Source organism: Poromitra crassiceps (assembly GCF_964638095.1).
Source record: "Poromitra crassiceps genome assembly, chromosome: 1".
Classification (NCBI taxonomy): Eukaryota; Metazoa; Chordata; class Actinopteri; order Beryciformes; family Melamphaidae; genus Poromitra; species Poromitra crassiceps.
The window spans coordinates 102,675,854-102,689,769 of record NC_139623.1 but is presented as its reverse complement, the minus strand read 5'-3'; the positions used below and the strand labels follow the sequence as shown (position 1 = coordinate 102,689,769).

Genomic DNA, 13,916 nt, shown 5'->3' with positions numbered 1-13,916 from the left:
TGATGATGGTGGTGGTCAGGGGAGGAGGTGGGGCAAAAACAATTGCTTCAGCGTTGATGATCAGCAACTGAGAATGACACATGGCACAGCACATACCAAACAGAGTAAAACATGGACCCTGATATACTATGCTGATTAGGTGATTGGGATCAGCTGGAGAGGAATAGCTTGGGCTGATTGGTTATTGCCACGTGTGGTAAACTGTGAATGGGTGAGGAGACAGCATCAGAGAAAGGGGGCGAGCCTAACAATGAATGGTTATACAACCTCAAAGAAAGGGGGCGTGCACTGTGATATGACCTGGACTGGGCATCAGCTGTTAAGTAGTCTTCATTATTGAAAATAGTCCAAGACATTATTTAATCATAAAAGTTCATAGGAAACAACATTGCTGGGTTTCATATAGACCATAGGGTTTCTAGTATGGCAGTGGGCATCTATATGTCACAGACACATGTGGATGATATCAAAAGGGAGCACGTTGAGTTCAACCAGTGTGATATTCACTAAATGCATAATAGGTATCTGGGTGGAAGGATCACAGGTCCTATAGCCTCATCATCACTCACTCTTCACGGATTTTGGGATTCTGGGTCTACCTTGTTGATACATGTAATGCATTATCTAATTCTGTATAATGCTATAATCATTGCAATTACTTGCGCACGATGCAGTATTGACTGCGTGAGCCTGGGGATGGTCAACCTGACACACACACACACACACACACACACACACACACACACACACACACACACACACACACACACACACAGACACACAGACACACACACACACACACACACACACACACACACACACACACACACACACATGGCCGTAGCTAGCTATGAGGACGGGGAGGTCCGGACCTCCCCTAATATTTCAGAGAAAAAAATAAAACAATCTGCATGGAAAAGCATGAAAAACACGGGATCTCTTTTATTTTGAAACGAAAGGCAGGTCAGGCAGGAAGTCATCTGACGCCGCGTCCGCGGTAACTTGATTCTGAGAGAGCAGCAGCATGGTGGTGAGTGATGACTCTCTGTCTGCCTGGCGAGATAATTGAAGGTGAGCGAGCTGCGAGACAGTGAGCGAGTGAACGACAGACAGTGAGTGACACTGACAGATTTTTTAGCAACAACCAAGAAAGTAAGTGTCTAGTCTGTCTCTTAAGTAATGTTACCTGTGTGACACGTTGGGATGCTACTGGCTAATCATGCATGATGCCAATTGCCAAGCTCCCGAAGTCAGGTATGCAGGTGGCTATATGCATGGTTTCAGTTTCATGACCCAATAAGTAACAAAAAGAGGTGGTGTAAAGTTAAAAACAACATAATATATTTTATTTTATTTTTCAATCGTTCCTATCAGGAATAAATAAATGTCCCTCTGTATGTTTTTTTTATTATCGATGATGACTTTGTGTGTTGTGTACGGCTTGGGTTGTGTACCTGTGTTTGTAGGTGTCATTTTGATATGAATTTGGCTAAAACAGTTTGTGTTTGTTAGTTACAATTATGTTGACAGGAGAGCTGAGCAGGTGGTGACATGAAAGAGAATATACTGAATAATGACATCACAACAGTATAATCCTAATGTTGATTTAAAATGATATATTACTCTAAATATGGCTAAAAAAGGGGAAAAAAAAACCTCAAATTGGCCCTAACGGGCGCCACCGAATCCGCCTCCCCTTGCTGGACCTCCCCTATTTCGGAACCCTGGCTACGGCCTTGCACACACACACACACACACACACACACACACACACACACACACACACACACACACAAAGACATCTGTGATAGGCACCAAACAGCTTCCTTCCCTTTGACAGCATGCAGCTGCTCTGTTGATGAAGGTTGAGAGTGAGGATAATGAAGCAGCATGTCTCACCACACTCTCTCAATCCGCCTTTCTTTTCCGCAGCATTCCTGCTTCCTTGTTCACCTTGAACCAGGGATTAGATACTCAACTTGCTTTGCCTGGGGGCCACTTTCATGAAATGATAGAAGGCCAGCGGCCAGTTAATAAACAAACAATATACATTTTTCTGTAGCGGATTGTAGGTTTTTGGGGTGCCAGCCGGAGTTTAGTCTGACAATGTTGTGCACACCGGATAGTTAGTTAGTACATACATAAGTGCCTGGGTAGCGAGCAGACGGCGGTATTTGACAATTTAGCAGCTAAATCATAGATTATTGAAAGATATTCCATATTCCAGACTGAAATGCTATAACAGAAGTGGAGTATTGGCCAGAATGACATGAACATTTGGACACTTATTCAGCGGGTATCTTGCATGTTGCATTCAGGTGCACTGTAATTTTTTTTTTGCAATTCCATCGCGGGCCACACAGGGGGCGCGGGCCGCAAGTTGAGTATCACTGGCTTGAACACTACTTCCTGTCTCACAACCTCAGTCAAACTGGATAGATTGACAAGGAACTGAAAGACATTCAACATTCACACATCAGGAACTGCACTAGAAAATATCTCAAATGAGACAATTGCATTTGAAGATTTTAATTATAAATAATGCAGTAAAAATTACAACTTTTCCCCCATCCAATCTATAAGATTATCAGGAACGGCTGACATGTTGGAACATGGTCATTTCATTTTATTATTATTATTTTTAAACATGGCAAATTTCACTTTACAACCTTCACTCTATACAGATAATATTTTCCTTTTTGTTACTTCTCCTTAACAAAGAGTCTAATATTTCTGGTTAGAATAGATGTCTTTCCTTGATCTATGTCCAGGCCTCTTTTACATTTTTGCAAACCAAATTCCCTGTGAATGCCATTACCTATAGCACAAGCCTGCTGGGCTGCAAGTACTGTACATGACTGGTTGAGGAAAAGAAAGATTATGAACTAATTTCCATAATATTTTCTAAACCATATGGATATATGTCATTTCTCATAACCTTTCCTGGCCAGGAAAACATCAATCAAATTCCATGACTTATCCAGGTTTTCCATGACTGCTAAAGCCTTGTGTCCATGTGTCTTCATGCAGGGATGCCAAGAAGGACCAGACACCATCATACTCCAAAACAATTTAACCATCCTCTCCAAGGCTCTATTTTACTCTACAGACTCTACATGTCGTTTGCTTTGGTCTGTCTGTGGCCCCTCACTTGATTAAAAGTGCATTTGGAGACATGAGGGAAATCAAACCTTGTTGCAGTGTCCCATTCACCCTGATTGAAAATCAAGGTTTAATGAATTTAAACTGGAAAGAGGCATCTGGTTACAAGATTTGTTTTGATGAATGTCAATACTCATTTGAATTGGGTCGTTTTGGTGACATCCCTGCTCCATATAACCTACAGAAGCTGTGCCATAGCCCCGCTCAAGGGAATGGAGGGCTTGGAACGGACTCAATGGAAGGAAACAACAAATGGAATGAGTCCATGACCAGACTTTTCATCTGAATCCAAGATGTTGAATAAAACCTCCTACAAGTGACACATGCAAAACTCTCAGTACACACACTGAACATGACCCGGCTCAGACACAACGCAAAGAAGAGAGCCATCGTTTACTCAGTCTGAACTGAGCTGATGAAATGATTCACAACCATTTTTAGATGGTCTATGTTAACACGTTTTTAAGACCGGTTTCCCGATCCTCAGATTCAAATTCATACAATAATGACTTTAAAATTAAGTGATTGTGCTTTTATAACCAAAGTAGAACAAATAATACAAAGACAAGATGTACACCAATAACAAATCATTAACAGTGCTATATAAAACACGTTTAAAATATATGATCCCATTGAAGCACTTCTGTGGCAGTAAACGATTTAAACAATTTACAAGATGGCTGGTGATGATGACTGAATATCAAGTACAGTAAACTGACAACTGACAGGCAAAGACCATATGGACCACATCAAGCAGTCGTCATGGACAAAATCTTTGTATACACTCACAACAGCCATCGAATGTGCATGTAGTTCATCTTACATTACTGAGCAACCCACCATACAGGCTGGTGGAAGCCAGTCAACCAATAACAAGTAAACAATAAATAGGGCTTTGAATTTAAGTCCATAGACTCAAACAAGAGAGCGCCTTTTTCTCACTTTCTTTTTTCCAACATCTAATGAGAAAGTGTAACTGGAAAACATTAGTAGATAATGTGCAGTATTGTTTAGGGTCTTCCTCCGTATAATAAGGGTCATATTCCTTCGTGTGAAGCAACTGTAGGAAATTCCTGTTCTCCTCGCATTGCTCCTCAGCTCTCCAGCAGCTGTGGAAGCAAAACAGTCTGATGTTTACTTACAAATGTAGACTGTAATAACCTGAAATAATATCATAAAGTTTCCAATAAGTTAAACAGTGTCAGAAAGAATGAAAGGAATTTAGAAAAGCAAAGTAGAACGGACAAAGAATGTCACATGTACTGTAGAAGGTTCCTGGATATTATTATTATTTACCTCATCCACCTGCAGCTGGAAGCCCCCCTGTCCTGTAGGTGTCGCCTCTCCTCCCTGTTTGGCCCTCGAGTCTCCAGATGACATGAAGCTGGAGGAGTTAGGACCACCAGGCTCCCTCTGAGCCTGACCTGATGGGAAAGAGGGACGGCTGTACAGAAGGATGTCCCCAAAATCTGAAGGAGAGGAAAGAAAATAAATTAGATCAAATAATTTTAGTTGTTTAAGCATATACTCAGCTGTTAAGAAGTTCAGAGGAAAGCACAGAGGATGGTGCTGGCAAAATGCAGGACAAGCAAAATCCGTAAGGGGAAGTTTGCCGCACGCACACTCATAACTTGTATGAGGTTAGATATTTTTAATCATTTCAAGTCAAATAACATGCTGCTTCAGTTGGTCTATGAGTTATTTAGCAAATTTACTCCTTAACAGAGGACATAATCATTTTGGGAAACGTCAAAGATTGTGAGATCCGTTCAGTACCTGAGTGCTGTCGGGTTCTGCTGCTCGATTTTCCTCCTTGAGGGGTTTTGTGCTTCTCTTGGTTCTCCCTTTGCTCCAGCGTCCCTTCCCTGGTCCTGTGAGCCCCGGTGCTGCCTCGTCGGCCCCTGGCCTCTGCGGAGCCCATCCTAGGCAGCGTGGCCCCCCGCACGTTATAGTCGCCATGGGACTTCTGGCTAGGGAAGTTTAGAGGCATGCAAGAGTCTGGGGACAGAGAAGAGCACAGAGAGTCAAACGTCAGATTTATTGTAAGAGCTATACAGTGAGCAGTCTCTCTGTGTGCAGTCTGAGTGTTTCACCATCGTTGAAGACGTCTCTGGGTTGGTGGCCCTGTAGAGCAGAATGGTGCTGTTTATGCCTCTTGGGCCTCTTATGCATTACTGCAGGACTCATGTTGCTGTCAGTGGACATGGGGCTGCTGGGTCGCTGACCTGAAGCGGTAACACAGATTTAGTACAAGTCTGAAATGACAAAATATTGCTTTCAACAGTAAACGTATGTAACCTTGGCTTGCAAGGCAGCTGGATAAGACAATCTTGAATATTTAAACGATCTGTTAAAGTCCACATTTCTATTTCAGGATACTCAATTAACCAAATATTCAGCATTGAGTTAATGCAGTGGCATAGTGTAACCAATGACTGATATTTTACTTGGAGAGTACGCCGCTTTATTTATTTTTGGGATATTTCAATTTTGTATTGTCCATTTTACACACAACATATTAGACAAAAAACGACACTACAAAACAGGCGAGACAGTCAAAAATAAAATGAATAAAAAGAATGGGGGGGGAGGGGATGCAAGGTGTCACCCAGAACCTTCAATAGCATTCAGTAGTATTCGAGCAACAAAACTTCCGCAAAACGTCCCGGGATGTCCTAGAGGAGCAACCAAACCTGCTGCTACAGTAAATGCAAGTTCAGTGACAGAGTTGGCCGCTTTAAATACCTAAATACACAGCCATAACAGAACTCATGCCTCATGGGAATCCCTTACAAATCTTTGAATGGTGTTTTGTTAAAACTTCTTTTGTTTATTAAAGATTTTCACTAGTTGTCTGACAATAATGACTAGTCTCTGAAGAGAATAGATGGTGATACAAGATCAACTTCAATGTTATTTCAGGTAAATTTCTTGTAAAAAAGTTTAAAAAAGTTAAAATGTTCAAACCAGTAAAATTACGTGCAAAGTCAATGTCTTTTCCCCCCAGACCCCTTCTCACCTGACTCCTCTGGGTACCTGCACATGCGCAGGCCGACATTATCCCGTGAAGAGGGCGCTGCCTGGTTGAAATCGCCGTCTGTGAAAAAGGATCCTTCTGAGGTGCTGACAACACTGGACCTGCCTGACGAAATGTTGTCCTCCGATGCCGAGCCCCAGCTATTGACCATGGACCCTGTGACTGATCTGTCCAGCTCCCCGGTGCTGGAGGTTGGGGTCTGCTCTAACCCACGGAGGTGCAGCTTGTGTGGGAGAGGGTGGTGCTGCTGCTGGCTTTGGTGCTGGTCGTGGTGACTCTGGGTGAGCTCTGCGTCTGTCTCTTCCTCTGCCTCCTCCTCTTCCTGGCCATCAGTATCCAGGCAGAGGGGTGTGGAGGTGGAGGTATGTTTTGGGGAAAGAGGGCGAGGGGGCAGTGGGTGGCTGGTTATGTGCTGACTGGTAAGGGTATTACAAAAAAAAGACAAACAAAACAATTAAGCTGTGCACTCTTGCCACAATTGCCGCTTTTGAGTTGCGCTTTTTGTATTGCTGGTGATTGAACTGTCACAGAGTGCCAAAGTCACGCCCTCTATGTTCTATGGTCTCTCCTAATTCTGAATATAGCTGATTTGCTTGGTTTGACGTTCAAAAACATCTATGGGGAAATGAATGGGGAATGAAATCCCTTAGGCCCCATGCCGAACCCGGAAGAGGGTGTGACTTTGGCACTCTGTTGTATTTGATTTGAATGAGGTGTAATCTGGTTGGTCTGGTTACCTGTGGTGTTGTCTTCCATCATGCAGGCCATGGTTCAGGTCTGAGGATGTGACTGTAGATCTGCTGCTATAAGACACGTCAGTAGGGGAGGAGGCTGCTCCTCTTACTGGGGGAGTAGGGCAGCTTTCTATTCTCTTAGTCTCCTCCTCCACCTCCATGCCATCCTGATGAAGGTACATCCTGGAGGGCAGCATGGGGCAGTGGACGTCAGGATCAAAACTGATAAGAGAGGGATGAGTGACAGAGGATATGGATACAGGAAATAGGGGTCGTCTAGGTCCTGAAGCACCCATTAGTCATCAATGGCAAAAACTGTCCGAAAACCCTGGGCCCTCCCAAAAAAAAACAATTGTCCTTGCCTTGAAGCCAGACCAGCATTATTACTTCAGTTCAGTTTGTGTCAGTGTCAAATTTAAGAATTTAGGAATCATTCGAGAACAGATAAGTAGGACTCAAAGAAGTTAAGATAGACTGACAGGGGTTCTGACATGTCATAAATCGTTACGGTAATCCTGCAATAAGAAATCTTGTTTGTCAATCAATCAATCAATCAATCAATCAATCAATCAATCAATCAATCAATCAATCAATCAATCAAGGGATGGGAAACATCCGGCCTGCAGACAGTGGTTGACAATACTTCATACATTGTGTGTGCTTCCTTGAGATTGTGTTATCATTCTGTTGGACTTGAACATCCCCAGTCAAGCAGTAATACATATTTTTAAATGGCTGGTGGGAATAGGGCTCAAGCTTACAATTTGTGAAGAATCAACTCTGTGCACAATATGTGCATATCATGCACATGTGCATTGTGCACATTTGCATTTGTTATTTAACATGACAATATTGTTTGTTCTATCTTATGTAATGTATTGACTGCTGAGAACAAATTTGGCACAGGCTGGTGGGTGCATATTACAGCATATTTTGAAACACAGGTCAGCAGTACAAATTAAAAACATCCTAGGGTTAGTGTTAGATTGTATGTTCGTGTGAATATGTGTGTGTGTGTGTGTGTGTGTGTGTGTGTGTGTGTGTGTGTGTGTGTGTGTGTGTGTGTGTGTGTGTGTGTGTGTGTGTGTGTGTGTGTGTGTGTGTGTGTGCGCGTGCGTGCGGTTGTGTACAGCTGCACAGCTGGGTCAGCTGGGTCCACATCACAGTGGACCCAGCTACTATGCAAACCCAATGAGTCCTCTATAAGTTTTTAGCTCTTTTTGCAACTGCTGCGCCTGTTGCTTAATGCACTTTTTATACTCTTTTTTTTAAGTTTTGTTGTGATGCTTTTAAATGTCCATTTTATTCTCTTCTTTTCTTTTCTTTTCTTTTCCTGTCAACCATTTTATGTGAAGCACTTTGAATTGCCTCTGTGTATGAAATGTGCTATACAAATAAACTTGACTTGACTTGACTTGACTTGTATGTGCGTGTGTGTGTTTTCCCATTCACCTCTTTTCCATGGGTAAAGTATACTCATCACAGTCCCAGGCGTTAGTATGAGGGGGTGACAGGGGGTCTCCCCAGCTTACTGCGGTCTGTTTGGGTGTCTTGGGGGGGCGTGATCCTTTCTTATGGTTTTGACTCCCTGATAAAAACACAAAAACACAAGGATGAACACAGACATATGACTCAATCCAATACATGTGTCCACACCACACTGTGTCCTGGCCATACCTGAGGTGCTGTTGCTGGCTCTGTCTGAGCTGTGTTGGGAGCCTCCTGTGCTGTGATCTCGAGCCTGAATGTAGGGGGTGCTTTTTTGGATCATCCCTTCACCTCCTTGGAGATGATCTGGAGATCAAGCAAAGAGAATGTGACTGTCTGTCACTCGCTGACTGAGTGATAACATTATACCATTAGTCGGCCAGAACACAGTCCAGCCATGTTTTGACCTAGTCTTGTTTTCAAGAGGACTCACTGTATTTTTCTGTTCCAATCTCACACATTGGATCCTAGGCATTCTAACAACTTATGTGTGCAACATGAGCTGACTAAGAGGAACTGCAGACCTCTACATCACTGATGGGACAACTTGACCAACCACCATGCTAAACAGCCGCACAGTCCGTCACATCACAGTGGAATGCCTGGAAGAACCTCCATCATATCAAAGTTGGAAAAAGTGGCAGTGGTTATAGAGTGATTCAGGGGAATGGATAAAGACCCGGTGAGATGTAATGGTAATTTAATTTCCATCAATGCTGGTGGCTCAGTGGTTAGCACTGTCACCTCACAGAAAGAAGGTAGTGGGTTTGAATCTCCACCCTGGTCCTTTCTGTGTGGAGTTTGCACGTTCTCCCCATGTTTGTGTAGGTTTCCTCCGGATGCTTGGGTTTCCTCCCATAGTCTAAAGATATGCTGTGTTTGTGTAGTACGATTGTTCTCATTCTTTTCATTCAAATGATGAAGAACAAATCAATTTTTATAGTCACCACAAAATGAAAAATAACGTTTTACTTGTTAACTAAATTTCTATGTCATACTATACAGCTATTTAACTATAAATGCAAATAAAACTTCCCATCAAATAAAACTGCCTTTTTCTATGTCCTGCCCCAAAATTCTGTTTCAACAAGAGATACATCAAATTAAGGAGGTAAAATGCTCTTAAAATGTTTTAGAAAAGGCTTTAAAAGAGTTTACAGCCTACTTCACCTTTATTGAGTCTGTTTTGCTCCATGATGTTGTACTGCATCTGTGCTGCGATCTCCTTTGGTATCTGAGGCGGGTTGGGAGGCTGTTTCCAGCAGTGCATGTCCAGAGGCTCTGCCATGGCCCCACCGGCTGCCTTACTCTTGATGTTGGACTGAATGAGCTGGGTGGTGGCGTATGGGATGGGTTCATATGTGGCTGTTGATCCTCCTCCCGGACTTGCATAACACAGGCTGGGGTTGTTGAACGTCTTGATTGATTCATTGATCTGGTTGGAGAGGTTCACATCACTGTAGATGGGTGTCTCAGAGCCCAGCAGGCCTCCCTGCTTGTTCTCCAGATGGTTTCCATAGTTGGCTATGCAGTCGGCTGAGGAGGACATGGGCTCATGAGACGAAGCAGCACATGGACACAGCAATTCCCAGACCGTCAATATTACTGGAGGGAATTTGATGTGGATTACTGCTCTAGGCCCTTATTGTGAAAACCTATCTATCTAAATGTAAAGTAAGAAAATCTGCTGTTTTTAGCCACAAACATGTAGATACAATTGTTGATAACATGTTGATACAATTGGTGTTTTGAATAAGTAGAGCTTGGCAAAATGGACAAAAAAAATCATATCTCTGTATTTTTAGGCTGAATGGTAATAGACAATATGTCAGTATTACGAAGCTGGCTAAATGTTTAGTTGTAAATTGCTGCTTCCATACATTATTTACATGAGATTTTTGATAAATAATCATCAGTAATGTGGCTAAAGGATACAATGACTAAGTGGGTAAAGACAAATAATAGAACAGCTAGAACTGTCTCGTAAGTTCAGAAAATTACAACACTTTACTGTAATGCAGTCTTTAAAACTAGGAAAAGACAACACTAATGCCATATCATGATATTTTGAAAATTCAAAGAAGATATCTAGTCTCATATCACGATATTGATATACATAATATCGATATATTGCTGAGCCCTAATCATACCATAAGCCTAAAGGCTGTTACACACCAAGAGCGATGCAAATATACAGCATGAAATTGCGATGCGAATGTTGACCCACCTGTCAATCACAGCAACAGATGTCTAAATGGAAGCGAATTTCTGAAAATTTGATCAGAAAAAATAAATGCCGCAATAACGCTCAGCGAAACTTTGCCGTTGGTATGCACGGTTGCATTGACTGATATAGGTTTGGAAAATATGATTTGAAATTATTTGAATTTTAAGTATTTGGGGGTAAGGACCTTAAAGGTCATAGAATTTTCTCAACCCATATTTCAAGTGAAGTTAAAACATGAAAATCACCAAATAACACCTGATAACAGTGCTATGTTTCTCTCAGAGGTTCCAGCCTGAGATATAGCACACTAAGTCGGTCCTGTACTAACCTGGTCGGCTGTATGTGGTCATGTTACTGTCACTAGTGCCATTGCCACTATTGCAGCAGTTGATGCTGCAGTCCTTGTGGTTGGCACATGCATTTGGCCAGTTGTCAGGCAGCCACAGCTGGTTCAAAGGTTCACCCATGCTGAGAAGTCCAGGTCTGCAACAAGGACAGAAGTGTTGTCCGTCAAAAAAAAAAATACTGTCCCCATATATCAATGAGTGAGTGAGCGTGAGGTAGATGTTGAGGATTTCTCTTTATTAAGTAGGAGGAGCACCCCCCCTTGTGTCTCCACAATGTAAATGCATCCCTGCTGCTCGTCTTCATACAACACAAAGGGAAATGTCACTTACCTGCCAGCGCTGCACACCGACTCTCCTCTTTGATAGGCAACTGCAAAAAGAAGTGGGAAAACATGATGAGATGAGAGTAGACCTGGATGAGCTCGCAAAAACAAGCCTTTCAAAAGCATCCCTTTCGTCACATGGTGAAACATGTCAGCCTTCCTGTGAGAGTGATCTCTTCCAAAACCCTTCTCCCACCTTGATGTGCATGAAGGCACAGACAAAGGCATTTCTGTTCTCTAACCACAACACAATTTCACACTTACAAGAGATTCAGGAGCACTGCAGGAGTCCCCCCCCCCACCACAACCACTAAAACATCAAACTATGAACTTTCTCATGGAGGGTGAATTCTAAATAGTGTAGAAATATAATTCCAAGACACACTGTACCTAACATTGTAGGCTTTTTTTTTTACTCTTTTTTTCTTTTACTAACTGTCCTACTAAATGGTCAATAAAAAATAAACAAATAAAACAAATGGAGCAGAACAGTCATACTGTACATACCTGTAGGTGTAAAGGTGAATGATGGGACTGTAGGGACAGACAACAGAGGCGGGAGAGGAAGGAAAAATAAGGAAATCAGTATTGAATATAATAGTTATAGTATAACACTTGCTTTGTAACCATTAGGTGTTTGCACCAGCAGTTTCTTGTCTCTGCATGCGATCTTTGTGTTGCGTATAGTAGCCTACTGTGCTAATGGACACAGAATATGTGTATAAGCATTTAAATAGACAGATGTGAGGCAACCTGCTTTGCTGCTCCTATTTCCTTAGACAAAAGTGTCCAGGTAAAGCAGGTTAATGCGGGTGATAGGGAGCCCGGTGAAGTGAGGCAAATAAGAGTGATATGGCAGCAGATATGGCTGTGGCAGGTTGACAGGCTCCTGCTTCCAAGAACTGTGCTGCATAGAGGGAAATGTCAGCCTTTGAATGTCTGTATAATCTGGAATGTGCCGAGTGTCTGACTTGCTTCTGAGGTCTTTGAGTTAATCTGGAATGTGCAGAGCTTCTGACTTGTTTCTGAGGTGCTTGAGTTAATCTCACCCATCTCGCCTCTCTTAAAAGAGCACCTCGGAGACGTTCAGTCTCCCTGAGACTGAGCCAGCCGATAAATTAACTGTGCCTGGCTGAGCCACATGTAATGTAATGGGCAAGCTGACTTAATATAAATCCAGTGTGCAATAACTGCAATTTGACACGTAATGTACATCACTTACTCTACTTATTTTTGCTTACTTTATACTTACTCTACTTTATTTTAGCTTTATTGTTGCTTACTTTATCGCATTTTCCTACTGTTTTATTTTATGCTATGTTGTGTTCTGAGTGCGAGCTACTGTAACCTGTCCCAATTCCCCCCCAGGGATCATTAAAGTCTTTCTGATTCTGATTCTGATTCTGATCTGGAATGTGCTGAGCGTCTGATTTGTTTCTGAGGTCTTTCAGTTAATCTGGAATGTGCAGAGCTTCTGACTTGTTTCTGAGGTGCTTGAGTTAATCTCACCCATCTCGCCTCTCTTAAAAGAGCACCTCGGAGACGCTCAGTCTCCCTGAGACTGAGCCAGCCGATAAATTAACTGTGCCTGGCTGAGCCACATGTAATGTAATGGGCAAGCTGACTTAATATAAGTCCAGTGTGCAATAACTGCAATTTGACACGTAATGTACATCACTTACTCTACTTATTTTTGCTTACTTTATACTTACTCTACTTTATTTTTACTTTATTTTTGCTTACTTTATCGCATTTTACTACTGTTTTATTTTATGCTATGTTGTGTTCTGAGTGCGAGCTACTGTAACCTGTCCCAATTCCCCCCCGGGGATCATTAAAGTCTTTCTGATTCTGATTCTGATTCTGATCCGGAATGTGCTGAGCGTCTGATTTGTTTCTGAGGTCTTTGAGTTAATCTGGAATGTGCTGAGCTTCTGACTTGCTTCTGAAGTCTTTGAGTTAATCTGGAATATGCTGAGCGTCTGACTTGCTTCTGAGGTCTTTGAGTTAATCTGGAATGTGCAGAGCATCTGACTTGTTTCTGAGGTCTTTGAATTAATCTGGAATGTGCTGAGCGTCTGATTTGTTTCTGAGGTCTTTGAGTTAATCTGGAATGTGCTGAGCGTCTGACTTGTTTCTGAGGTCTTTGAGTTCATCTGGAATATACTGAGCGTTTGACTTGCTTCTGAGGTCTTTGAGTTAATCTGGAATATGCTGAGCATCTGATTTGTTTCTGAGGTCTTTGAATTAATCTGGAATGTGCAGAGCATCTGACTTGTTTCTGAGTTCTTTGAGTTAATCTGGAATGTGCAGAGCATCTGACTTGTTTCTGAGTTCTTTGAGTTAATCTGGAATGTGCCGAGCGTCTGACTTGTTTCTGAGTTCTTTGAGTTAATCTGGAATGTGCCGAGCGTCTGACTTGTTTCTGAGTTCTTTGAGTTAATCTGGAATGTGCCGAGCGTCTGACTTGCTTCTGAGGTCTTTGAGTTAATCTGGAATGTGCCGAGCGTCTGATTTGCTTCTGAGGTCTTTGAGTCAAAAGGAAGATTAGACCAGAGAGACATTTTCCCCTTTGATGTAATCTGATTATCAGGCCTC

General features: G+C 42.3%; 1 protein-coding gene across 1 annotated transcript in view; it reads right to left on the bottom strand.

The window, feature by feature from the left end:
• Positions 1-4,167: 4,167 nt before the first annotated feature.
• Positions 4,168-13,916, bottom strand: part of LOC310779482 (roundabout homolog 1-like) — a 129,084-nt gene continuing 119,335 nt past the window's right edge. The window contains exons 17-28 of the mRNA XM_083640014.1: positions 11,826-11,852; positions 11,326-11,365; positions 10,977-11,131; positions 9,592-9,957; positions 8,611-8,727; positions 8,386-8,521; positions 6,937-7,155; positions 6,182-6,615; positions 5,256-5,387; positions 4,939-5,160; positions 4,459-4,631; positions 4,168-4,271 (exon numbers count right to left, since the gene is read on the bottom strand). Coding sequence (XP_083496140.1) covers positions 4,257-4,271; positions 4,459-4,631; positions 4,939-5,160; positions 5,256-5,387; positions 6,182-6,615; positions 6,937-7,155; positions 8,386-8,521; positions 8,611-8,727; positions 9,592-9,957; positions 10,977-11,131; positions 11,326-11,365; positions 11,826-11,852 — 2,036 coding nt within the window. The 3' untranslated portion in view covers positions 4,168-4,256. The remainder of the gene's footprint in view (positions 4,272-4,458; positions 4,632-4,938; positions 5,161-5,255; positions 5,388-6,181; positions 6,616-6,936; positions 7,156-8,385; positions 8,522-8,610; positions 8,728-9,591; positions 9,958-10,976; positions 11,132-11,325; positions 11,366-11,825; positions 11,853-13,916) is intronic.